Source organism: Euleptes europaea, chromosome 18 (assembly GCF_029931775.1).
Source record: "Euleptes europaea isolate rEulEur1 chromosome 18, rEulEur1.hap1, whole genome shotgun sequence".
Taxonomy (NCBI): domain Eukaryota; kingdom Metazoa; phylum Chordata; class Lepidosauria; order Squamata; family Sphaerodactylidae; genus Euleptes; species Euleptes europaea.
In genome coordinates this window covers 9,693,069-9,719,710 of record NC_079329.1, presented here as the reverse complement: position 1 = coordinate 9,719,710, position 26,642 = coordinate 9,693,069, and the positions used below count along the sequence as shown (strand labels likewise).

Genomic DNA, 26,642 nt, shown 5'->3' with positions numbered 1-26,642 from the left:
AGGCCGTTGTGGAACTGCTGATGGAAACCTTCGTCATCAAAGGAGAGGAAGTGGCTGCCCTCTGAGCGGAAACCATTTGCCATTGTTGGCAGAAGTCGCATTTGCAGACTTAAAGGGGAGGCTGTTTGAATCCTTACGTTCTTGGGCACATACAAGGCCAGATTCTTAAAAGAGTGAGGCTGGGGACAATTCCTTGTTTTGTTGTCTTTAATATATATATATATATATATATATATATATATATATATATATATAAATAGGCACTTAAAGTGGACATCTCCTTTCTGCTACGAGAAGACTCCTGCCAGATTCTGGAGTTTGTTTAACTGGCTTTTAGACGCAAACTCTGAAAGACACCCAACCCTCAGCTCTGTATAGTTGTGTAGGGGAAGTGAAAGCCCTTATTAAAGGTGAAGGTTGTGCTGCTGTTTGGAAGATTTCTATTCTACGCAGAAAGGTGATGTTCTGTAATAAAGGAGATCGGCACAGACTTTTATATTAGGACAGTCAAATTGATTCCTAGTTTTTATTATGTTGAAAGTATTTAATTCTTTTACCTATGGGTCTTCTCTTTAAGGGGAGGACGAAAAAAAGGAAGCTGCCGTTCCTGTCGCAGGGAATTAAAAGGAGGTGCACTGTCTTGTGAAGTAAAGATCCTTCGGTTTTGAGTAGGCTCTGTAAATGTAAATTGAAGAAAGGTTCAGAAGAGGAAGGAGCAGAGGCCAAGGAATTTCTGTTGAAGGATTTAAAGCTGTTTTTTGAAAAGTGTAGCCTTGTATTTTTAACTGGTGCTCTGTTGAGTGGTGTCTGTAGAAGAAAAAAGCCCCGTTGAGAGCAGCTGAGATGCAACTGGCTGGTGAGGGGTGAAGGGTGCCTCCCCTTGGCCGCATCTACCGCACCTGTAGGACACGGCACATTCTCTGCACTACAAGAGGGGCATCATGGAAGGAACAGCGGCAGCCCCGGCCCCGTGCTGGAGTGGAGGAGGAGGCAGCAGTGGTAGAGCTCGGAGGCAACGGCGTTGCTCACGGCGGGACCGTGAGAGTCGCTGCACTCGCCGCCGAGGGAGCCGCCCTGGAGATGTTTCTCATCGGGGACTCTCATCATCGTCGTCTTCAGGATCAGACAGTGAAGGGCCCTCCCCTCCTGCCCCCGTGGCACCTGGCAAAGCCCGCCCCCTACAGCAGCAGCGCCGACGCCGGCGGCCCCTGCGACGGCGGAAGAGAGCCTCTGGATCTTCCTGCAGTCAGGAGGAAGAGGAGGAGGAAGAGGAAGAAGAGGATCTTATTGATGGCTTTGCCATTGCCAGCTTTGTCAGCCTGGAGGCACTTGAGGTGAGGGGGAGATCTCCCGCGACCTTTGTCAGCAAGGAGTTCTGCTGTCCGGGGACTAAAGTGAGGAGGGTTGAAGCAAAGGAGAATTAGGGTGAATCTGGGTTCCCATAAGCTCCATGTCTAGGGATCTGGTGCACCCAAACAATAAGTATCCAAAGCTTTATGCAAAAGAAGGAATGATGATTTGAAGTATCCAAAGTTCCACAGGATCAAGGGAGGTACAGTGGGATGTAATGGTGCCTGGGAGTGGTGACCTATTTGGATGCTGGTGTGCTTTAATGCAGCAGGTTTTTCTCTCTTAAGGAGTTCCCAAATCTAGAAACCAGTGGGATTCTTGGTGTGTTCAAGTCTTTTAATGCTGAATAAAAGCTAATTTATTTTTGTCCTATATATTGAGCACAGGGGGAATACAGTAGGAGCAAAATCGAGATAACCTATGGCTCCTGCTTCCCAGGGGATGAGTATCGAAAAATTGTCAGTCGACCCAAATGGGAAGGCACACAACTCATCAAATTAAAATTCCTGCATGGGAGGGAAGGGAATGGGGAGGGGCCATGGCTCAGTGATAAAGCATCTGCTTTGCATGCAGAAGGTCCTAGGTTCAATCCCCGGCATCTCCAGTTAAAGGGACATGGCAGGTAGGTGATGTGAAAGACCTCTGCCTGAGACCCTGGAGAGCCGTTGCCGGTCTGAGTAGACAATACTTTGATGGACCAAGGGTCTGATTCAGTATAAGGCAGCTTCATGTATTCAATTCTTGGCCAGTCATAGGATGTGCAAAATGTAAGGTGCCTAGAAATAGCCGTATACCTGAAAGTGTGGACGAGGACCCAGCTCTTGGAATGCAGTAGAAGGGGTGAATTGCTATCTTAAAAAATGGGGAAAACAATAGCTCAGGGGATAGAGCTCCTACTTTGCTTGCATAAGGACCTCAATTCAGTCCCTGCCCGCTCCTCTTAAACCTTTGATAACAGGGCTTGCAAAAACCTGTGTGAGAGAATCCCTTCCCATCAGGGTAGATGGTTCTGGGCTAGATGGGCCGATAGTCTGACTTGATATAAGATGGCTCCTATTTTGTTGTGTGTAGTGGGAGTGCCGACATGCAACACTTCATAGGATGCGGCATGGAGTGTAGCACCAGACATAAAGTAGTGGAAGATGTAGCCGGTTGAAATTAAGCATGGAGGCGGGGCTAAGTCTTGGCTTTGGTGGGTTTGCATGCAGAGGTGCAGCCTCATCTTGGTAAGCAGCTGGGCTGCTGCTGTTTCCTTTGCGTGGAGAACGAGCCTGTTCGCTTGTCTTTCCAAACATTTCTCCCCAGGCTGGGGTTTGGCACAGCTGGGCTTGCTGGACTCCTGTGGCCGGGGGTGTGTAGCTTTCAGGTGACATGAAAGCTCCAGCTGTTTTGCCTGTTTGAAGCTGGAAAGAAGAGACTGCTTAACACTGGAATGCTCCAGGCTGAGCCTGCAGATTAATTCTGGACTGGCTTCACCTGCCTTACCTGTTAGGCAGGACTGGGCGAGGAGCAGGGCGTGAACACAGGTCTCTCGGCCAGACTGAATACATTGCAGAGCTGCTTAGCACACGGGGTGGGGGGGAGCTGGAAGGGAGCAATAGGTCTAGTCACTGAGATATGCTGTCCTACATCTTCAGTTTGTTCTTAAGATTGACCTCCCATCTCTCCCTGGCTTTTGTCTTCCTTCCGGGAAGCAGATCTATCTTTTGGAGAAGTAAATCACCGAAAACATTTAGCAGCCATCGCATACTTATGCCAATCATTAGTGGCACGTCAGCTGCCTGAAAGAAGTGGGGAAAACCCGTTTTCTTTGCATTTACAGACACTTTGGTTGTCTAGAGAGTTCTTGCCCCAACCACGTAACTCCCAGATAGTCATGTGTGGCAATGTGGAAGTCTCTTGTTTAGCCAGATTCAGTTCTCTTGGTGAGGAAAACTTCTGAGTTTCTGGCGCTTCAGTGCGCCTTTATTGGGAATTACTGCATTTAAGCCTAGGAAGATTTGAGGTGGTATATTATCAGTATTTCAGAACACTACTGTCGGGTTAGGGCTGATAGCCAATAATTTGTATGTATTTTTCAGTTTTCCCAAAATTTCTTTTTTCAGTTTCCGCCCCTACTTTGAACTTTTGCATTTAACCAAAAGACAAATTCTTTTTTTTTTAATTTACAAAGTTTATATCTTGCCTTTCTATCCTCACAAGGACACTAAAAAGTTAAAACATACATGAGACAAATCACATTTTAATACCATTAAAATCAACACCCCCAACTCACATCATTAAAATAAATTAAAACCAGAGTTTAAAATATGTACAAAGACATAAAAAGATCAATTAAAACATTGGTCAAGAAGGAGGGATCACTGAGGGAAGGCCAAATGAAACAAAAAAGGCTTTACCCACTGGCGGAAGATGGCAATAGAAGGGGACAGATGAATCTCCCTAGGGAGAGAGTTCCAGAGCTTTGGTGCCATGACCGAGAAGGCCCTCTCCCGATAAGCCATCTGTCTGATCTCAGAAGGCAGGGCACCCGAAGCAGACCCTCCAAAAATGACTGTAATGGCTGGGCGGGTTCATAAGGGACTAGGAGGGTGCTGAGTTGTTTTCTGTTGCCCCAGAAGGTTGGACCACAACAAATGGGTCGAAATGAAATCAAAAGAATTTCCGTCTAGACATTAGGAAGAATTTTTTAACAGAGCGGTTCCTCAGTGGAACAGGCTTCCTCGGGAGGTGGTAAGCGCTCCTTCCCTGGAGGTTTTTAAGCAGAGGCTCGATGGCCATCTGTCAGCAATGCTGATTCTATGACCTTAAGGAGATGATGAGAGGGAGGGCATCTTGGCCATCTTCTGGGCATGGAGTAGGGGTCACTGGGTGTTTGTGTGTGGGAGGTTGTTACGAATTTCCTGCATTGTGCAGGGGGTTGGACTAGATGACCCTGGTAGTCCCTTCCAACTCTATGATTCTAGGCGGTCCTTCAGGTACGTTGGTCCCAAACCATAAAGGACTTTAAAGGTAAAAACCAGCGCCCTGAATTGTGCCCGGAAACAAATTGGGAACCAGTGTAGATAATCCTACTTGAGGATGATCTTGAGGAATGTTGTTCTGGAATGGTCCTGGATGTGTTTCTTTGTTGGCTCCCCACAGAAGGATGCAACCTTGAAGACCCCAGAGCGCCTGGAGCTTCGGATGAAGCAGTCCGGAAAACGAAAACGGGGCGAGGGGAACAACTCTGAGCCAGAAGACGATGACGGGAGCTCAGAAAAGGGTCGCAGCCGGGGCTGTGGAGGGGAGAGAGCGATGAGAAAATGTAGCAAGAGGCGGCGCAAAGAGGTGAGAGCTTGGGCTGAAGGGGCTAAGATGGAGGAAGGCAGGTGGGTGGGGTCAAGAGAAGCATGGGGGTGGAGGCTACAAGCAAAATCCTGCTTGCTTTCTGCAAGCGACTTCCGCATGAGCATGCAGAAGCAAGCTCAAGAACAGCCAGCGGAATGAAAGTAATAAGGTGTTATTTGGATACTTGTCCAATCAGAGCAGAAGTCATATGTGGCTAATCAGGTGACTGGGTGGGGGGAGTGGCTTCTAGTTGGTGTGTGTTCGCGCCCTGATAGTTTTCAGCAATAAATATCTCTTTTTACAGCGTATGCTTAAAATCCTTTAGCTTTCCTTGTGGAATAAAGTTAGCTTGTGACAGGAAGGACTGATAGTGATGAATGACTTCCTTTAGTGTTTGCCTACTTGGGTAATTTGTTTGGAGAATTACGTTTCTGAACATAATGTCATGTTGAGTATGTGTCTCTGGTGTGTCTTGAATATTCATCAGGTCTTAGTATGGTAAACTTGCATCAAGCAGTATTCAGGACAAATAATAAACCTGGATATATGGAGTGGGGGCTTAATTTAAACCACAGTGTTGCTCTCTGAACTGGTCTTTGCCCAAGCAAAGCCTTCGAACTTGTGCAAGAGGGTTCATTTCAACAGCCGCAGGGTGCCTTTATTTTAGCATGGAATAACCACAGCTCTTCTGCTCGTGCCTGGATTTTAAATATAAAAGATTTGAAATGCAAGAGTGTGGCCTGAAATGGGCTCAAGTTCCAGTACTTCTTATAGCAGGAATTAAATAGAACCAGACAGTGACATTAAAAGCCGGACAAAGTAGCTTGCTGAAGGCTTGTAGTGTTTTGAATTAGCCTTTTCAGTTTTCTGTTGCGGTGCTGAATCTGTGGAAGGAGGCTGAATCATAGTTGGAAGAGGTCATACAGGCCATCTAGTTCAACTCCCTGCCCAATGCAGGATCAGCCTAAAGCATCCCGGACAAGTGTTCATCCAACCGCTGTTTGAAGACTGCCAGCGATAAGAGGAAAGCTGCAGTATCATTCGAGAGCTACAGGATGAAATTTTACTTATTGTTTGAAGAGGAAGACAGTCTCCAGCACCTCAGTCAGAGTTGCCATCAGCTTACCAGCCTGTCAAATGGGTTTATGGAATTCCCCAAGCGCCAGACAGTTTTAGGGTGAAAGATGGAGCAATTGATTCCCACGTACACAGTATGCCTGCGTAGGATGTGCCAACCAGCTCAGAAAAAGGAGAAGAAGGGGCCATAACTCACAAAGAGAGTGCATGAACTGTGTGCTCCTAATAAAGCCCTGTTCAATCTTCACTTAAAGGATTAGGTATCAGGAGTTAGAAACCTCTGACTGAGACCCCAGAGAGCGCTGCTGGCCAGAATAGACATAGACCAGTATAAGGCAGCTTACATTTCTCACTCAATGTAAGGCACTTTTGTTATATATGACCACGGAGTGTCGCATCTTTTGGGAATATAGTGTATGCATTTGTTAAAGCATGCCCTTTTTTCAGCATATATGCTAAAATATCAAAAGTGTCTTGGGCCCCAAACATTTTGTCTTTGTTATTTTTTTTTAATATTTAGGATTGGCAGTCCCTATAATCATTATGAGTCTAATGTCTGTTCCGCTTCCCTTTTAATTTTTTTCCCAGCCTTCCCTCCAATCCTTCCTGGAAACTGGATATATAGTAAGTGGATCTAACATTTTCATGATTTTGGTTGTGGTTGTAGTTTGTCAGTTCCGGCAGCAGCGTCTCTCTTCGGGGTACATTTTGTGCTTCCTGGACGTTTTGTCTGGAGCACTGTGTTAGTTTTGTTGCAGCAGTATCCCCAGAAGGGCTGGGAGGTCTTTGCATTGCTAAAACCCCTATACTGCTTTCAGGCTGCTTCTTTAGTCTCCAGTGGATTCAGCTGGCTTTGTTGGCATCAATGTTGCGTCTACGTGTTTTTTCCCATTTCTAAAACCAACTGGTTCTTTCCCCCTTTAGTTCCTTGGGGTGTAGTTTCTGATATTAGGGAAGCTAGCTAGACACCATTGTTGCGTTTTCTAAAATGTTATTTGAGTGTCTTTTGCACCTGGGTACCACGTAGCCCACCCTGACCTGGATGGCCCAGACTAGCCTGCTCTCGTCAGATCTCGCTAAGCAGGGTCCGCCCTGGTTAGTATTTGGATGGGAGACCACCAAGGAATAGCAGGGTTGCTGTGCAGAGGAAAGCACTGGCAAACCACCTCTGTTAGTCTCTTGCCATGAAAACCCCAAAAGGGGTCGCCATAAGTCGGCTGCGACTTGAAGGCACTTTACACACACCATGTAGCCCAGACGCCCCTGTGCCCATCTATCCTGTCAGAGCTGCATCCTTTCAAGCCTGGCCTATTAGAGACAAATACAGAATGGAGGTGATCTGATGGGGAGGGGCTATAGTTGGTTGCACCACTTGACTTCCCTTCTCATTTTTTTCCTCCCTGCAGTGTGATACAGAAAGTGACCCAGAGGAGCAGGTAGGCAGTGACTGTCCCCCCCTCCCACTCCATCCTACAGCTGTCTGGAACTCACTTGTCTCTACAGAACCCACCGTTGCTTTAGCTTTATTTTATTTTTTTGGTGTGGGGAGTACTTGGTGGGAGGGGGGAATTGCAAGGAAGACTGCATGTGCAGAGGACACTGAGGTTCCCTTCCTCTTCACACTGATCTGCAGAGAAGCTGCTCCTCTACAGGGATATCCCACATGGCTGCTGCGAATGTGAATGCCACATCCACAGCAGCCTTTGCACAGTTACACACAGGTTCTGAGAAAAGCTGAGGCCTCGTGCTTCATCCTGAATAATTTGGGACTTTTGGAATTACAACTAGTATTCAGAATTGTGGCCCACTGTAGGTGGCTGCTGGTGGCTGCTGTTGTTGCTTCAGCTCTGGCCCACTGTAAAGTAAATCTGCCACGTGCACTGGCTCTGAATGCCAAGAGAAGTCAAAGGCTTGTACAATGCCCTTGATATCACAAAGTAGAGTATACCAGCTGCCAGTTTTGAATGTGACGCCTGAGATAAATGTAGAGTGAGCTCATTGCATGAGAAGTCGTTCTTCAGTGAGACTGTCTGTTGCATGCAGAAGCCGATCACTTTTATTAGTACATCTAGTGCATCTGTCCTTATTTGGGCAAAAGGCTGTTGAATCATCAGTTTGAGAAGGCAAAATAGTCCTTCCTTGAGAAGGCTGTAGGCAGCTTTTCATTTTGCATAAAAAGAATTTGATTTAATTCATATCGTGTTTTGAATCTGCTTTTGCCTCTTGTCTCAGCCGCTGTGCCTCTTGTCTCTGCAGGCCTCCGTCGATGACCTCGAACAGTCATTCACTGTCTCAACCAGCAAAGGTGGGTGTGTGGGGGCTGCAAACAGCAATAAGGCCTGTGCCAGAGACAGTATCATTGCAGCTGGATTTTGGGCACAGACCAGCTAGCTTGGATGGGCTGGTGTTCAACTTTAGGGCACGTTCATTACCAAATTAACTTTGGCGGTAGAGAGACATCTCTTGGCCAGACAACAAGTTCTGTTGCAGTAAGTTCTGTTGTCGTTTTTTGGTTTGCTTTTAAAAGCCGGAACCCCCTTTTGAGGTTCTCAGGTGGCCCCCAAGGGAAGGGGCTGATTTCATAATTATAATACTTACAGTGCTTTATGAAGCACTACCTACTAAGGCCTTAGTGATGGGGCATCTTCTGGGGATGAGGAGCCAGAAGATGGGGATGAGGAGCCAGCGTGGTGTAGTGGTTAAGAGCGGTGGTTTGGTGGTGGAGTCTGATCTGGAGAACCGGGTTTGATTCCCCACCCCTCCACATGAGCAGCGGAGGCTAATCTGGTGAACTGGATTTGTTTCCCCACTCCTACACACAAAGCCAGCTGGGTGACCTTGGGCAAGTTACAGCTCTGTTAGAGCTCTCAGCCCCACCTCCCTCACAGGGTGTCTGTTGTTGGGAGGGGAAGGTGATTGTAAGCCGGTTTGAGTCTCCCTTAAGTGGTAGAGAAAGTCAGCATATAAAAACCAACTCTTCTTCTTTTCCCTTCATATTGGTTTTCCTAAGGGTTTGCTTTTTGGACCTTATTCACCTCTAAAATCAGTCTAAGGTAGGACATTACCATTCTTGTTCTGTACTCCCAGTAACTGGTCCAAAGCCATTCAGGGAGTCCATGACTAAAGTAGGATTTTTCTCTAAATTAGAAATCCAGCACTATCTATTGGGCCCTTGCTTGTACCTTCCTAAATTCTATTTTTCTCCTCTCTCCCCACCCCGTTTCTTCTTGCAGCCTCGGGACCCATTGGTGCATTAAACGGGAGCTGTGAAGCCAAACTCTCTGTGATCCCTAAAGTCTCTGGCCTGGAGCGGAGCCAGGAGCGTAATTACGAGGCCGACCGGGACCCCTTGATAGTGCCTTTCCTGCCCAAGGAGCCCCCTTCTCAGGCAGCTGTGGCCCCTGTTCCAACTCAAGCCTTGCCCCCCAGTCCTCCTGCCCCACCTTCCACAAGGACTCGGGCTCAGACGCCTAATACTGTTCACGGGACTCCCCAGCCCAAGGGCCATCCGCCTCCGATGCCTCAGGGGGGATCAGTCCCCCACAACCTCATGCAAAACCAGCTGCACATGAAGGTACCACCCTTTGCCAGCCAGACGCAGGCATCATACACTGTAGGACTGGACCTCAGCACCGGAGGGTGAGTCCCGATGGGTTTTATCCGTGTCATTTACTTTGGTGTTCCTTTGTCCATATCTCAGCTGTCCTTCTGTCTAATTTCTTCCAAGTGATTTTCTTTCCCCCCCTTCGTTTAAACTCTTCCTTGACTCTCTTTCTGTCTTCCTACCCTTCTTTCTTTGTTTGTTCTTCAGATTTTCCGTTTTTTTCCATTCTCCCTGTTTACTGCTTTAAGTAATTTGCCTTTCATCTGTTGTTTTAATTATTACTATCTAATATTAAATTGGGTTTTTGGTGCTAATCACAAAGGCAGCAAACAGCAAAACCAGAAAACCACAAACAAGGCAGGGCTTCCTAGCTTGCTTAAGGCTATACTTAATAACTTCATGGCAGAGTCATAATATGAGCCGGAAGTTTCCTCGTTCATTGCTCAGTCTTTTAGCAACTACTTCTTCCGTTCCTCCTTTCCGTGAGTGATTCCCCCCACGTGTATATCTAATATAAACATTCCTGTCTAATTATATATAAAATTCCTTCTTTCTAAAATTTCTATTCCTCGATTCTTTCCCCATGTCTTTCATGCTTGTACTGTTGGTTAGATTGAGTTGACAGTTTTAAAATGCAGAAACATACCTGGTTAACCCTGATGATCTAAATTCCTGTTGCACGTACTGCTTTGGGTAGGATTACTTTGAATAAAGCTTGCTTTGATTTCTTTTCTTGATGGTCCCTCATGTATCGTTGTTGTTCCCTTGTCTCACTGACCAGGGATCTGAGGTTGAAAAAGCCAAACTATCCAAGACCCACTGCCTGAGTCTATTACTAAGCTGGGATTAGAAACCCAAGGTCTCTCAGATTGATGCCCTCCCTAGTGCTTTTCTATTTCTGGGTTCTGTGGTTTTCTCTGTCTCCCCTTCCATTGTTTCTGCTCGATTTCCTCTTAACTTCTGAACCTCAAGCTGTTTTTCTTTCCCTCTTTCAGGTGCAGCCGTGGTGCAGCTCACCCCAAGCCCATCCTCCCCCCGTGCTCCCCCTCTTCCTCTCAGCTCCCTCACCGACCCTCCACCCCCTCTCTGGCCCTGCCTCCCCACGCCTTTCCACCCTCCCTTCGCCCCCCTTCCCATCACCACCCGGGTATGTTCACCCCCTCACCCGGCCTCCCACCACCACCCCCGCTGCTTCAAGTTGCTGGGCACCCAGCTGCAGCCGCTGCCATATCTGGTAAGAGAGGCTTGGGCAGAGGGCGGGGCTGGGTAACAATAAGATCTTTAGGAAGATTGGCAAGGGCTGAAAAGAAAGGGGGTGGTAGCCATTGCTGCATGTATGGCTTAAGCAGGGTGGGCAATAGTTTGGGTCCCGAGCGAGGTTAGCATGGACCATGATCACTACTTAAAGTTTTGAGAATGACAGTATTTATTTTATACATTGGTTTCTGGTCCTCGTATCGAAGAGAGGTTTACACATATGATGGCAAATTCAAGAAGCGAGTATGTGATAGTGGGGTAGAAATTTTGTTTTCAGGGAGCGTTTGGGGAGATCATCTAGCGGGGAGGATAAACAGAGGGCTGGGCTGCAGGAGGGGCTGTGGCTCAGTGTGTAGAGCCTCAGCTTGGCACGCAGAAGGTCCTAGGTTCAGTCCCCAGCATCTCCAGTTAAAGGGACTAGGCAGGTAGGTGATGGGAAAGACCCCTGCCTGAGACCCTGGAAAGCCGCTGCCGGTCAGAGTAGACAATACCAGCTTTGATGGACCAAGGGTCTGAAGCTGATAAGGCAGCTTCATGTGTTCAAGACTGTACTGGCTCATGTTTGTTAAAAGCTGACAAGGGACGAAATCTGGAATCCCCTATGGGGCTGGGGCTGTGTGCATATGAAAAGTTGCATGGAAGGGGGAGTCTGGAAGAGGGGGTCACACTCTTGCATAGCTTCCTCCCTTGCCTCACAACCCCTTTGCCATGACGTTTTACCTTCTGCCTTCCCAGAACAAGAACTGATCCGACAAGACTTGAGCTCGCGATTCCTGGCGGGGCAAGGCGGGCCTGAGATGGCAGCCGCCATCCGCCCACTGGCCTTCCAGTTCCACCAACACAACCACCAGCACCAGCACACCCACCAGCACACCCACCAGCACTTCACCCCTTTCCCCCCGGGCATGGTGCCTGCACCCAGTCCAGCCATGGTGAGTGCTTTTTTTTAGCTTGCTGGGAGAAGGGTGGGCAGGCCAGCGGGCACCTTCATGCGTGGGTGTCTCTGTGTCGACGGCCTCTGGTGCAGGACTCCGCATTTTAGGTTTGCACGTATAGGGGTGTTGGCCTTTTCTCTCACGAGTTCCTTTTCTTCCTGTTTCCTCCTCCCCTGTAGTTTGAGAAATACCCTGGCAAGATGGATGGGCTTCTGAGGCATAATGTAAGTGCAGCTTTCCTTTTTAGAGCAGGGAGCTCCCAGGGGACTGACCTTTTGGAAAGGGGCAGATCCCCCCCTCAGTTTCTTTGGGTGGCACTTCCATTGCTTTCTCTTCTTCTTCCAGTTTTATGCCGCGTTCCCCCCAACCGTGTCGGGGATCCCCCCGGTCCTGCCTCCCGCTGTGACTTTTGGCTCCTTGCAGGGGGCGTTCCAACCTAAGGTGAACCCTCCAGACGTAGTAGGAAAAAATGGGCTTTCTTGGAACGGGGCGGTTTAGAAGTCAGGGCTCCGAGGTGTTGTTCCCACACCTTGGAGCTAGACAGGTTTATTGCCAGGTCTCTCGTGTTCTCTTTGCAGATAATAGGCCCCAGTAGAGTAGAGTAGGAGAGGCTGTAAGGGAGCCCACAGTGACCAGGGAAAAATGGAACCCTAGTGGATTTGAGCCCCGTGGCGCAGAGTGGTAAGCTGCAGTACTGCAGTCTAAGCTCTGCTCACGACCTGAGTTCGATCCCAATGGAAGTCGGTTCCAGGTAGCCGGCTCAAGGTTGACCCAGCCTTCCACCCTTCTGAGGTCGGTTAAATGAGTACCCAGCTTGCTGTGGGTAAAGTGTAGATGACTGGGGAAGGCACTGGCAAACCACCCCGTAAACCAAAGTCTGCCTCGTAAATGTTGGGATGTGACGTCACCCATGGGTCAGGAATGGCCTGGTGCTTGCACAGGGGACCTTTACCTTTTTTTAGTGGGTTTGAGCAGGGGCCTTTGGGCTTATGGGTTCTATCTCTGACTCTGGGAAGGAAGCGGAGTCCAGCATAGCAGCCCTTAAGTGGTTTGGAGAAACCCCGGTGTGTATCTAGTGGTGTTTTCCTCTCCGGCTGTGGAGGCCAGTAATCCAGTAGATCAGAACAGGGGAAGGGCAGCTCCTAGATTTCTGAGAGGTGTGGTTGGGTGGAAAGGTAAGATGGTACAAAGAAAAATGTGATGATTTGAGGCTAGATAGAAGAAAGGACTTTGGAAGTGGGGAAGGCAGCTCTCAGCCAGGACTCTCTGTGATGGGGTTGGCATCTTGTAGTGTAGAGCAGACAGGAGAAAGTAGTTAGGCCTAGGAATGTCTCTTTGACCTCCTGACTCGTCGTTTCTTCCGCAGAGCACTAATCCTGACCTGCCATCCCGGCTGGGCGCTGTCCCACCCAGCTTGTCTCAGAAAGGGACCCAGGTGAGTCTGCCATCTATATGAAATGGGTCGGGGGTAGAGATAAGCAGCGTGGCATGCATATGACAGCTAACCTTGGAGCTGGGATGACAGCTAACCTGGCATACAGATGACAGCCAACCTTTGAGACCAGTGTGGTGTGGTGGTTTGGAGCGGTGGAGTCTGATCTGGAGAACTGGGTTTGATCCCCCCACTCCTCCCCATGAGAGGTGGAGGCTAATCTGGTGAACTGGATTTGTTTCCCCATTCCTACACAAAGCCAGCTGGGTGACCTTGGGCTAGTCACAGCTCTCTCAGCTCCACCTACCTTATGGGGTGCCTGTTGCGGGGAGGGGAAGGCAATTGTAAGCCGGTTTGATTCTCCCTTAAGTGGTAGAGAAAGTCGGCATATAAAAACCAACTCTTCTTCTTCTAACCTCCATTTGGTTTTCTGTCTCCTTGTAGCTCACAGATCCTTTCAGGCCTACGCTGAGAGTGAGTAACCCTGGGACCCCTCCCTCCTGGTCACAACACAATGGGGTGGATGTCTAGAGGATCGAGGACTAGTGGAGGCGAACCTGGCCATGGACTGGAGAAAAGAGATCACGATGGGGAGGGTGATGGGAGGAGATGAATGCATCATGTTGGAGGGTGACTTGCCTGGTCAAACGGGGGCGTAGCGGAAAAATGTGAAGGTTCTCCATTAGTGGAGGAGGATATCCTGGAGCGGATTACTCCTCCCACTTGCTCTGAGGGCAGACCCATGTAAATTTACTTGAGCCTCACCTTTCTGGTGGGAGGAGTTCTTCCCCCCACCCCCCACCCCAAATGCCTGTCCTGCCTGTTCTTTGTCAACAGGGCTTTATTAGGAGCTCTAGTCTATTCCTGGAAAATCTTGTTCTTTCCCCAAAGGCGCAGTCTAGGTGGTTTTTCTCCCCTTTCCCCAGGGAAGGGAATGGGACCAAACAGCCTTTTATTAGAAGAGCAGCTTGTTAGGACAGGTGGCGAAGAAAGCCCCTTGCATGGCATCCAGGACTCACCTTCAGCAACATTGGCTTAGAGCCATTTGGGAGCTGGGAGGGCCGCAGACCGGGGCTGAGTCTTCAGGCCCTCGCTAGCGTGGAGGAGGAGCAGTACCAGCTGGGAGACAAATATGCCCCCCTTGCCTTGTGAGTATCTTGGACTGTCCTGAGCACCTCTGCGCCAGAATGCCCAGGCATCCCTTTTGGGACGGCGCCGCACAGACAGCCTCACGAAGTGCAAAATGACAGATGCTCACGGACTGGATCCCGCGGTCTCCTGCTCCTCCCTTTCATCAGCGCCTTGTACCAAGACTTTTGCAAGTGGACCCTAATCAAGGATATTGGCGCCAGTTTAGCTGCAGAAGGGAAGCAGGAGGCTAAGGCACATGAAGGCATTGTTCTCTTCCTGGAGAGAGGAGCAGGAGGCAGAGCAATAGTGGAGCGTAATGACTCAGAACAACCCTCTTCGTCCAATCTCCTCCTCCTTCGGCCAAAACCTATGGCTGTTTTTAGAACTGAGTGAAGATCAGCAGCAGGAGGGGAATTCCCAAACTCAGAGCGTTTCCGGTCAGGGAGGCACAAGGGCTTTTCCCCTGTGGTTATAGTTCTAAGCCGTGTTATTCTTTTCCCTGAGTCGTTTAAAGAGTTGCTGCAGGGAGAGCGATCCATTTCCCCTCTTTATCTTGACCATAGCCAAGAAACTCAGAGTGCTAAGAAAGAGCGGTGGTTGTTAGGCAGTCCTGGACCTCAGACATCTGGTTTGTGGAGAAGCTGCAAAGAAACATCACAAAACTTGCACAGGCTTTTCAGCCACTTCATAATGCTTATAATTTTTTAATGGCTCATCTGCCTCTTGCCCTGTCGAGTTTATCTCTAGTTTATCTCTGCCTGTGTTCATCCTGGAAGCAGAGGTCTGTGGTTGTCTGGAGAACTACTGGATGGACTGGGGACTTCTAGTGAATGCTCAGGAAAGCTGCCTTACTGCAGTCCATCAAAAGCAGCTTCCTTTACTCCATTGTGGCACACTAAAACACCAGTCAGTGGCTCTTGCTACAGTCTTGGGCAACAGAGGGAGGAGTTCACTTTCTTTGAAGCCTCACTGGTGTTGAATTCCAACCAGAGGCATCTTTGATCAATCTCCCAAGAAAGGGTTCACAGATTTCCCACCTGCTTACACACACAGGGTGTTAATGCAGGAGTCTTCGGAGCCTGTTAAGTTTCTCTCTGTGGATTCTGTCTTATGAACTTGCCTTCCTAACCGCAATTACATCTGACAAGTACATCTCTAGGAGCCTTGCCAGTTCAAAATAGGCTCTCTCTCCACACATCGTGAAACCAGAAGGATCCTTAATCGGGAAGGAGGTAACCTTATGATGGGTCTATACCTCCCTTTGCCTCGCAGGCATACTGATTGCTGCAGCTTCCAATACAGCTGAAGGTACAGCTCATTCCACCAGAAGAGCCGCATGAACGTTCCCTTTGGAAGAAATGTGCAGTGGGGCTACTGCTTTTTTTTCCTGTTGGGGCATTCATTCCACACTGGGTGCTTTTGCTTCCTCAGATGCAGCCTTCAGGATCCAAGTCCCTTAATAGGTTCTGTCCCCTTAGATTCTGAGCAGGGAGGTGGGTGTCTGTAATGCTGTCACACATTCCACTTCAGAACCCCCTCCTCCACTGATGGAGAAAAGAACACTGGACTCAATAGAGAGTGTTGTCTGTTCTCAGTGAATGAAGGGTATCTGGCCCCACCTGGAACCTTCTGGATTGTCTTGTGGATCGTACATGGCTTCCGCTGTTTTTAGTTGAGTGCTTTTTGTCTGCTGGGGATACCTGTCCTATCTGATTCTGCATCTTCCTCTTTCAACGTTTTCAGCTTACATTTTTCAGCTTGTCTCCTGAAGTTATTTGCTGCATAAGGGATTTTTTGGTTGGTGTCTCAGCTTTACTGCATCATGAAATGGTTTGGGGCCGGGTGGGGGGGTTAGCTCCTCCCACCAGAAGGGAGAGGGGCAAACAGATTTATCCGTCCCTGCCCTCAGAGCTAATGGGAAGAGTAACTGGCTCTGCAATGCTCGCCTTCCTCTGACGGGAAGGAGCTTTCGTGGTAAATCCAACATTCCCTTCCTCCTTCTTTCGCAGAAGCCCGGGAAGTGGTGCGCCATGCATGTCCGTGTGGCATATATGATCCTGCGGCACCAGGAGAAGATGAAGGTAGGGTGGGCCTGTGCCGCCTCCTCCCTCCGCCTGCATACCATGATGGGGAGTGGCCCAGCTCCTGCTGGTGGCCACCAGAGGGTCGCTGCAAGCCACGGGAGAGGGCTCTCCTCTTCTGCTCTTCTGATGTCCGTGCCGGCCCCTGGATGCAAGTCAGGGTTTGTGAGTCTGGGTGAAAAAGGGGCTGTGACAATTAAGAACCAGAGAAAAGGATCTGGGGTGGGGCAGGTCAGGAGTCGTCCTTGCCCGAATATGGCCGTGCTTCATGTGAGCGAGCGGTGCCTGAGGGAGCCAATCGTTTTGTTCACGGTGGGTTCTTTTTTCCTTTTCCCCCCGCCACTACTGATGCAGGGCGACGCTCCAAAATTGGATTTCCGGAACGACCTCCTCACCTGCTTGCCTGGCACTGGAGCCTTTGGCAGCCTTCCCCACAGCCAGGAGCTGGCACGTCCTGCCACCCTCTTCACAACCTCTGGTTAGTGTCTTCTAAGCCCGATGGGGCAGGAGGCGTGTGTCCCTGATGCAAGCCTGGGGCATCCCAGAACCTGCTCTGCCAGCTTCCTGCCTTCCTACAACCCCATGTACTTGGAGCGGTGGATTCTGATCTGGAGAACCAGGTTTGATTCCCCGCTCCTCCACATGAGCAGTGGAGGCTAATCTGGTGAACTGGGTTTGTTTCCCCACTCCTACACACAAAGCCAGCTGGGTGACCTTGGGCAAGTTACAGCTCTGTTTAGAGCTCTCTCAGCCCCACCTACCTGACAGGGTGTCTGTTGTGGGGAGGGGAAGGTGATTGTAAGCCGGTTTGAGCCTCCCTTAAGTGGTAGAGAAAGTTGGCATATAAAAACCAACTCTTCTTCTTCTTCCTGAGACTGATCTTGGTGAGCTTCCCTAGAAATCCTTCCCTGGTCAGTCAGGTCTCCCAGGTGAGCTGTTTCTCCAGTCTCTGTATCTGAAATGTGTAAGCTTGTGCTCTATCTCGGTAAGGTGGTTGTGAGGCAAAAATAAATTTTTAAAAAACTGTAAAGAATTAAGCGCTGATCAAATGATGTCATGGCACCTCTGATAGCCCAGCATCTGCTCTCTCCCCAACTCTCTTAGCCACTAACAGTTCTCTCCCCTCCCCCTCCATCCTTTAGGTGCTGTCCACCCAGGGAGCGGCTCATCGTTCGGCCCTACCAGCACTCCTCATGGCTCCTTCCTCAGCCCCAGCCCCCACATCGGTAAGAGCAGACCGAAAGGAGTGACGGGCCAAGTGTGGCAGGACCCAGTGGCTTCTGTGCAGCTGCTCACTCCTCTCCTTTCCTCTGTTTTGCAGATCCCTTCGGCAGACCCCCGAGCTTTGCCTCCCTGGGGGCGCTCTCCAACGGAGCGTTTGGGGGCCTGGGCAACCCATCTTTCAGTGAGTATGCTTGTGGGACAGGACAGAGCGATTGTTAAAGGGCCAGAAAGTAGTTCCTTGGGGTTTTGCTAAGATTCTAAATGGATTGAGGAAAATGTTCCCCTTTGACCGGTAGTGACACAAACCAGGATTCCTGGCTACCATTCCTTCCCATCGCTCTTGAAGATGGGGAGGAGTGCTGGCTCTTATCCTTCTCTCTCGTTCTCATGCTCACTTGCTCTCTCACTCTCTGCCCCACGAGCTGGAGTGGGAAACTTGGCATTTTCCCTCTGGGAAGGAGAGTATCCTTGAGAGGGTTACACCTTCCATTTGCTCCATGAGCAGGGCTTACACAAATGAATTACATAGACCCAGACTGTGCCTTGCCTGCTGCGCAGGAAGGGGAGAGGCTGTGGTTCAGTGGTAGAGCATCTGCTTGGCCTGCAGAAGGTCCCAGGTTCAATCCCCAGCATCTCCAGTTAAAGGGACTAGGCAGGTAGGTGATGTGAAAGACCCCTGCCTGAGACCCTGGAGAGCCTCTGCCAGTTTGAGTAGACAATACTGACTTTGATGGACCAAGAGTCTGATTCAGTATAAGGCAGCATCATGTGTTCATGTGACCTTAAGTCTCTGTTCCAGGCCTGATTCTCAGTTTCATTCTTCTCCCCTTTCTTTACCAAGCTAGCAAAGGAATTGGGAAGAATTTTGAAGAAGAGTCAAAAGTGCTCTGCTGCCTTTTCAGCTGCCTCTCAGCTTGTGCCAGGTGCCATGCAAAGTGCAGACGGGGTCCGCGGGGTGCAGTGCGAGATGCCCAGGGGCACTGCACAGGGAAGCTGGTCATTGGAGGGGGTGTCTCCAGTGGATTTGGCAGAGTCCATCATCCCTTTTTAAGGCCACCAGTCACTGGTTACCAGTGAACCTCCTTCATTATCTCCAGTTCAGCACCTCTAGTCTTTCCAAGATTTCAGTGATGCCAGCAGCCATAGTTGCCGCTCCTACATCGCACGGAGGCTTTGCTGCTTCTGGGCACGTGTGGCAGCGTTACCCTGTGGGATTGATGTAGCCTCCAACCCAGCCATTGCTCTTTGCTCCAAAGCTCTCACTGTCTCAGTCACAGTTATCAGCTCCCTGCAGATGGCCAGAGGGGCCAATCAAACCTTTGGAGATGTCAGTAGTGATCCACCTACTACCCCTGAATCTGGTCCTCAGCCACTCTGGATGTGGTATCTGAGAAGCTTGTTGAGACGCCTTGTCAAACGAACTTTCCTGCTTGCTCTTCTGGCTGTGTATCTGTTCTCTCAGGGCTTCAGCCAGTATGGTATAGTGGTTAAGAGCGGTGGTTTGGAGCGGTGGAGTCTGATTTGGAGAACCAGGTTTGATTCCCCACTCCTCCACATAAGCAGCGGAGGCTAATCTGGTGAACTGGGTTGGTTTCCCCACTCCTCCACATGAAGGCAGCTGGGTGACCTTGGGCAAGTGACAGCTCCCTTAGAGCTCTCTCAGCCCCACCTACCTCACAGGGTGTCTGTTGTGGGGAGGGGAAGGGAAGGTGATTGTAAGCCGGTTTGAGTCTCCCTTAAGTGGTAGAGAAAGTCAGCATATAAAAACCAACTCTTCTTCTTCTCTCTGCCTCATCGTTATCCTAAGGTTTTGGCTGATCCACTGGTTCAGAAAAAGCAAAGGGTAGAATCCTTTAGATTTGCAGCTAACAGAAATTGCAGGTTATAAGGGGGATGGTTTGTTATGAATGCTCTTTACAACAAAAACGTTGCCCTTGGGAACCTAGTACATAAAGTGGAAGGCTGCTATTCTGGCAATTCCTGATGTCTAAGATGTGAGGGGCTACAATGCCTGCCCCACTCTCTGAAGACCCCCCCACACACACACACCCCTGCTGCCTCTAGCGTACCCAATCTGATCATTTTCCTTTCCTCCCAGACCCAGCCTCTGTCTTTGGGCAAAAGGACAGCCCCGGAGCTCCAGCTTACCCCAGCCCCCATGAAGCGTGGAACCGCCTGCACCGCACACCGCCCTCCTTCCCCACTGCCCCACCCTGGCCCAAAGGTGGCACCGGAGAGGGGGCCGAGCGCGGGGGAACCCAGCACGACAAGGAGAGCGAGAAGCCAGAAGGGCCGGTGATCAAGGATGAAAAGGACAGGTGAGAGGCCAGGCGTGGGGAGGGCAGGAAGGCGGGGCATGGGCTTCTGGCACGCAACAGGCGCGCTCTCCCAAGCATTTGCTGTGCTTTGAAGCGGAAGGGGACTGGCTACTTCAAGGCCATTTCAGGGTGTGAGTGGATCTGACTGGACAGTATTCGGTGTAGGAACGAACTGCAGGGAGGTTTTCACTTTGCCTTGATCCTTGCAACAGAAACGTCTCTTCTGGGTTGCCTAACTACTTTACTTTAGTGATATTGTTCACATGGCCAGTTCGGCCCTGAACAATGTCACACTGAGATCAAAATAAGAAAAAAGTAACTAGGCCATAAAGAAATTAATATTTTTAATCTTAATTGTCTGGGAAAGAAATTTAGCAACTGTCAGTGTAATATTAAAATCCACCCCTGCTAAAATAACCCTCAGATTGTCCAATTTGGAGACAGATTCCCAGAAAAAAGGTTTTATCCATCTGTCTCTAGCCTTGCTGAGCAACTCACAGCTAAACAAAACATGCTGAAGAGTGTCTGTTTGGCCAGAACCACATTGACGCGCACTCTCGCAATACGGTACCCTATTTAAATGACCTATTAATTCCCCTGATGGGATGGCATTCAGTGTAGCCAACATAAATAGTTGTCTATATCGTGGGATTATCAGAAAATCCCTCCCTTGCTGCAAGTTTAGGTATAGAGGTGACCTGGCTAGCCTGATCTCGTCAGATCTCAGAAGCTAAGCAGGGTCAGCCCTGGTTTGTATTTGGATGGGAGACCCCCAAGGAATACCAGGGTTGCTGTGCAGAGGGAGGGATGGCAAACCACCTCTGTTAGTCTCTTGCCATGAAAACCCCAAAAGGGGTCGCCATAAGTCGGCTGAAACTTGAAGGCACTTTACACACACGCATAGAGGTGAGCACACTCTACGTGCCCTAATTTTAGCACTTCCAGAATCCAGTTTTTGCAAGGTTGCTAACTGCGACTGCTGATTATTTGGATTGGGTGAAAAGTAAGGATTGGGCTAGGAAGTTTGAGCTGGGTTTGATGCAATGGATGGTAGGCTTGAATGTGGGGAAGGGAGACTTGTATGATTGACAGTCAATGAATGGGCAGAGAGCCAACCACAATCTTGCATGCATTTTTCCAGAGACACCCTCTTCTCCCGCCATCCGCTACGTGCCTCCCCAGCCACGCCCACCGGCAAGAACCCAGTGCTGGGCCACGAGGAGCTGCCAGGCCGTTCCCATGTGGCGGCAGAGCGTGAGCACCGCTACGGAAGCCCGGCAAGCTCAAGCCACGCCTCCCGCTCGCCATATCCCGAGCCACCTCTGAAGAAGGAAGTGAAGGTGAAGGAAGAGCCGGAGCTGACCGGATTTGAGGGCGCTCTGCGTGCAGGCGCTCCCTTCCACAGCACCCTCCATGTCTCCCACCCTCTGGGGACGCTGGCTATGTTTGAGCGCCCCCAGGCCGGGACTGGTGGAAGCGTCTCGCCCTATTTGGTAGCTGGCCCACCTTCGGCCGCTTCCTACGCCGCGCTCGAAGCCTGGCGTGAGCCCTACCATCGGGGCCTGGAGCTGCACCCGCTACAACGCCTGCCCCGCTTTCTGGAGACCCCTTCACCCGCTGCTGCTGAAGAATACGAACGAGCCCGAATCTATGGCCTGCCGCCCCCTACCCACCCCAGCCTCATGGCTTATTCCCGACACCAGAACGGGCTGCTGGCAAAAGCCACCTCGTCAGCCACAGCTGCTGCGGTGGGACTACTGAGCGCCCCTCCACCTCTCATCCCCGCATCGAATGCTCGGCCCTGTTCTCCTCGGCGTGCCCCCGACATCCGGGAACTGGCAGCCGCCTACAAGGACAGGGACTCCAGATAATGGTGCTACAACGGGGCCAAGCAGCTTCCCTTGTCTCCGGCGTGGGCCCTGGCCAGATGTGTAGAACCCCCCCTTCCACATTAGCGGGGATAGACGTATGGCCTCCTGCCACCTTAGCCTGGAAGGCAGGCCACTGCTGCCACCCTAGAAGGACTGATCTCCATCTATGAGCACTCAGAACCCCAGACAAGCCCAGACAAAAGACTTAAGAGGTCTCGTGGAATGATAGGGGGTGGTGGAGTGGGGCAGGAATCTAGGCTTGGGGTGTCCTCAGTCTTCGTTTGTTTCTCTTTTGAAGCTCCCTTTGCCCAATTGTGGGAATTGTCAATGGTTTGGTGTCTGCTTCCAGCGTTCCTGCTGGGCTGAAATTGACTTTTGGGGTGCGTTCTCCCTCCCTCCGTGGACTGAGGGGAAGGCTGCTTTCAGGGTCAGGGGGGGCTGTATCTTGGTGCACCTCCCCCCCCCACCAGGCAGTGTAAATATTTATATATTCTGCCCCAGGCAGGTGGGGAAAGGTTTTTGTACATTTATAAAAGGTTTGAGATTGTGATTTTAAAAGTGACTTCTCCCTCTTCTCCTCCCCTCTGGCTCCCTTGTTTTTACTGTACTGCTCTTTTCTATACCTGTATCCGATCCCTACTCCTCTCTTCCCTTGTCCTTCTGTAATTGATCAGAAAGGTGCAGTCAGGAGGGTGCCACGCATCGGTCTGCTGCCCTTTCCTCCCCAGGTTGGTTAATTAAACCCCAAACTGGTGCTTCTGGATTCTTTTTTTGTTTCCTTTGTCTGGGGGACTGGGGCAGGGAGGGGTGGTGCTGGATTCCTGCATTCTTTCAGGGGCAGGAAAGGAGTAGGGTCCTGTTGGGTTAGAAATGGATTTCTGGGAAGGGACGTCTGGGTTTTTGGGGAGGAGTGGTTCCCGTTTATGCACTGCCCAATACAGATTTTGCCTTGCTCCCAAAACCATCCAGGAGGGATGCAGTACTGTGAAACTAGGATTATAATACAGAGGATGCAGAACCTCTTGTCATTAAGATCGAACCAGTAGCGGTTCAAAGGAAAGCCGTATCATGTCTCTTCACCAGACCTTCCTTATTTTAGGGGTAAAGGTTGAACACTGCTCATAGCTGCTGAAAATGGACTCTCTGTTCTCCCATCTTTCACATCGAGTCGTGGAATTGGAGAATGAAAGGCATAGCTAGTTAATTCTTCCTGTAAGGTATAGAACCTCCCAGCCCCTGAAGATAAACCCTCATACTGTACAAGGTAATTTGAAATTAGAAGCCCATATATAAAGATGTAATTTTTGTCCTATTACCATCAGCGTCAGTACTCAGAACAGCAGCGGCTCTCCAGGGTCTCAGGTAGAAGTCTTTCACATCACCTACTTGCCTGGTCCCTTTAACTGGAGATGCTGGGGACTGAACCTGGAGCCTTCTGCATGCCAAGCAGAGGCTCTGCCACAGTCCACCCTCATGAGAGCAAGTATCTAAACTGGCATTGCCTACAAAACAACTAACCAGCAGACCCATGTGTCCATGATTAAATCAGTACTTTATTGGTAGTTTCTATTTTCTCTAATAAAAATAGACTTATGTTATCGACACACATGTAGTCTTCTACTGAGTCAGAACATTGATCTGTCATGGTCAATACTGGCTTCTCCGGCTGGCAGCAGCTGTCCAGAGTCCCGAGTGGAAGAATGTCACATCACCTATTACCTGATTCTTTTAATTGGAGAATGAAAATGGGACCTTCTGTACGCAAAATGGGCGCTCTACCATTCAGCCATATCACCGCCCCAGATTACTATTTTTGGCACAAAATCATCTGAAAGATCCAGCTTAATGTATTTTTTACCAATCGTTCTAAGAAGAAAATAGTCTAGTCCCAGTGAGCAGTTGGGCAGACTTGTGCTCACAGGCTCGGGTGCTGGCTGCAGGAGCAATCTGGGGACTGGGAAAGGCTGCTCGGCCTGGAGAGTTGTTGCCAGCCAGAGTGAACGGCTGCCCCAAGGAGAGTTACACCCTCCTAAGCCCGCGGAAGTCATCACAACTGCCCTAGATTAGATGGACCCATGGCCTGACTCAGGATAAGGCACCTTCATTTGTTTAACAACTTTGCCTTTGTGCATACTTGATTCTGAATACTTAGAACATCCACATTTCTAACTTGTCTTTTCCTCAGGGGGTTCAGGTGGCACTCAGGGGCATCCCCCTCCTCCATTGTCATCCAGCACAAAGGTGTGATGTAGCTCTATTATATCAATGGATATGTATATATACAACTCTTTCTTGGATTAAAAACATAAGAAAAGCCCTGCTGGATCAGACCAAGTCCAGCAGTCTGTTCACACCGTAGCCAACCAGGGGCCTCTAGGAAGCCCACAAGCAAGCGGACTGCAGCAGCATTATCCTGCCTGTGTTCCAAAGCACCTAATATAATAGGCATGCTCCTCTGATCCTGGAGAGAATAGGTATGCATCATGACTAGTATTCATTTTGGCCAGTAGCCATTGATAGCCCCACCCTATAAGAAAAGCCATGCTGGATCAGACCAAGGCCCATCAGGTCCAGCAGTCTGTTCACACCGTGGCCAACCAGGTGCCTCTCGGAAGCCCACAAACAAGACTGCAGCAGCATTGTCCTGCCTGTGAGGTGTAATGGTTAGCATCAGACTAGGGAAAATTGGGTTCTAAACCCCACTCTGTCACACTTGTTTCCCATGATGCTGAAACAGAAAAGATGCTATTTGTGCCTGCCTCTAGATTCAAAAATCCATTTCAAGCAGCTGTTTCTGGTTTAAAGTAGTTAGGACTAGCCATCCTGTGCCCAGAGCCATGCCAAACTAATATTACCGGTTACTAGCAAGTGTAAGAGTCAGTTGCTGCATGGAGAGAAGTGTTCAAGCATAGACTGCTAGCACTGCCTGAATTGTGGCTTAGCAGCCTCTGAACTGAGTTCATCTTTAGCTGTGAGAGATCTGGATTCATATTCTGTACTAGTCCAGTGACCTTATCCCAATCACTGAATCAGAAAAAAAAAAAAGTAATAACGCATCAGGCCCACATCACAGGCTTGGCCTATGAATGAAGATAGTGAAGGCACACATAAGTTTATCAGATAATGCACCTTAAATGTCCCCTTTTGTCAGGCCAGCCTGTCGTCGTGACCATCAGCTAGCACAAGCTCCCCGACAATAGAGCCTGCCACGTGTTACTGGCTGCCCTCAAATAAATGGGTTTTCAACGGCTACAATAGCAGCTGCGGACATTCGGAAGTTCAGGAGTACCGATGAGCACCCAGACTGGTCCCCCTTCAGGCTTGACCAGCTGTTGCTCTGAGCTTTTGCAAAGCACAGAGCGAACTGGGCTGTTGAATGAAGGGAGATAAGTGTTCTGGAGTAGAAGCCCACCCCCCTCCTCCTTCAGGCTTGCTGCCCTTCCAGCTGGACCGTGCTTCCAGCCAAAGTACAGATAACAGCAACCTCGACAGACCAAGGCCCAGACGGTGAACAAGGCAGCTTCACGTGTTCAGTGTTGTTGCTATGCAATTATTTTAAAAGCAGGGAGGGAAGTTATTTATTTAAAATATTTATTAGCAGCCTTTCTTCCTACAGGGTTCAAAGATGCTTACAGTATTAATAAAATACATTAAAAAACACAACCAAATTCTAAAATTGCAGTTTAGGATTGCCTTAATTAAATTAAAGAGACCTGCCGGATCCTCTGGTCTCCAGCAGTGCCACAATATACCCTCCCATGCTGAACTCTACCATTTCAGGACACTCAGTACCCCACCAAGATTATCAGGCCAAGCCTGGCAACCAGTGGGAATATTGGTGCAACGTTGGCTGCATTTCTACATTTCCAGGGAAAACCCAGAAGTGACATAGGGTATCTCTAGGAATTGCTAGAAACTATGGTAAAACCACAGAGTTTCCAGAAATTCCTAGAGCTACCCTGCCTCACTTCTGGGTTTTGCCTTAAATAAATGCAGTCCTCAATAAAACATTGTTTGGCTCCACCTTCCTGTGGCAGCCATTTTGGAATGGCACTCACCACCCCCTCTCAAAATCCCAGAGGTGCCCACGCACTAAAAAAGGCTGGAGACCCCCAGCACTAGCCGTTGATTTAGTCAGGTGGGGGGGAAGCAACTAATTCAGCTGCCAATGGAACCTAAGTGCTCGGCCAAGGAGAAGTTACCACAGTAAGATACCTTGCCTCTTTGTATGCTATTTATTCAGTACAGAAGTTGGAAACTGGGTAGACATTAGCTTCAGGAGTTCAGAGGTGGCTAGATCCTGAGCAAACACTTGTACAACTCTTAACAGGCATAAGCACAAACAGTACAATACCAAAAATGGGGCCTCTGCCTTGAATTTTCCATCACATTTTAAAACACCAATTGTAATTTTTAAAAATTTGCCGACAAATTGTAACCAGCTTACGCAAACCACATAGGGTTTTCAAAGAAAGAGCCGTTCAGAGGTGGTTTGCTGTTGCCTGCTTCTGCATAGAGACCCCAGCCTTCCTTGGTGGTCTCTCATCCAAACACCAACTAGGGCAGATGCTGCTTAGCTTTAAAGACTGGGCTATGCTGAGCTATCCAGAAGACTGGGCTATGCTGAGCTATCCAGGACAGTGTAGTGCCCGCCTGAAAGGTATTTTACCTTTCAGCATTCTGGAATGCCCGTGTGTACATAAACACGGCCCAGATGTGACATCCGTGTCATGGGTCACCCCCCGCCCCTACTCTCTCTCCTTCTCTGCTTCTCTCCCATCCAAACACCAGCTAGGGCAGATGCTGCTTAGCTTTAAAGACTGGGCTATGCTGAGCTATCCAGGACAGGAATACCAAATGAACAGTCCTCTCCTTGCAGCAACTGACTCTCTTCTACACTCACTAGTCACCAGTAATATTAGTTTCGCACAGCTCTGGGCACAGGATGGCTACTCCTAAATACTTTAAACCAGAAACAGTGGCTTGAAATGAATTCTTGAATCTAGTCTAGAGGCATCACCGGAAACAAGTT

The 26,642-nt window shown here is 49.5% G+C and overlaps 1 protein-coding gene across 2 annotated transcripts; it reads left to right on the top strand.

The window, feature by feature from the left end:
- The first annotated feature begins 843 nt into the window (after positions 1-843).
- FBRS (fibrosin) lies at positions 844-21,622 on the top strand. 2 transcript variants are annotated; one of them, XM_056863005.1, is made up of 18 exons: positions 844-1,334; positions 4,495-4,680; positions 6,346-6,381; positions 7,164-7,193; positions 8,014-8,062; positions 8,991-9,396; positions 10,357-10,595; positions 11,354-11,550; positions 11,733-11,777; positions 11,899-11,994; positions 12,920-12,988; positions 13,430-13,459; positions 16,126-16,362; positions 16,552-16,675; positions 17,340-17,423; positions 17,519-17,602; positions 19,520-19,739; positions 20,881-21,622. In XM_056863005.1, exons 1-18 carry the CDS (start codon positions 942-944, stop codon positions 21,608-21,610), a joined length of 3,255 nt encoding a protein of 1,084 aa, XP_056718983.1. In that variant the 5' UTR covers positions 844-941; the 3' UTR covers positions 21,611-21,622. The 2 variants fall into 2 exon arrangements, with proteins under 2 accessions (XP_056718983.1, XP_056718984.1); XM_056863006.1 differs by having other exon boundaries at positions 847-1,334; positions 16,126-16,197.
- The last annotated feature ends 5,020 nt before the right edge of the window (positions 21,623-26,642 follow it).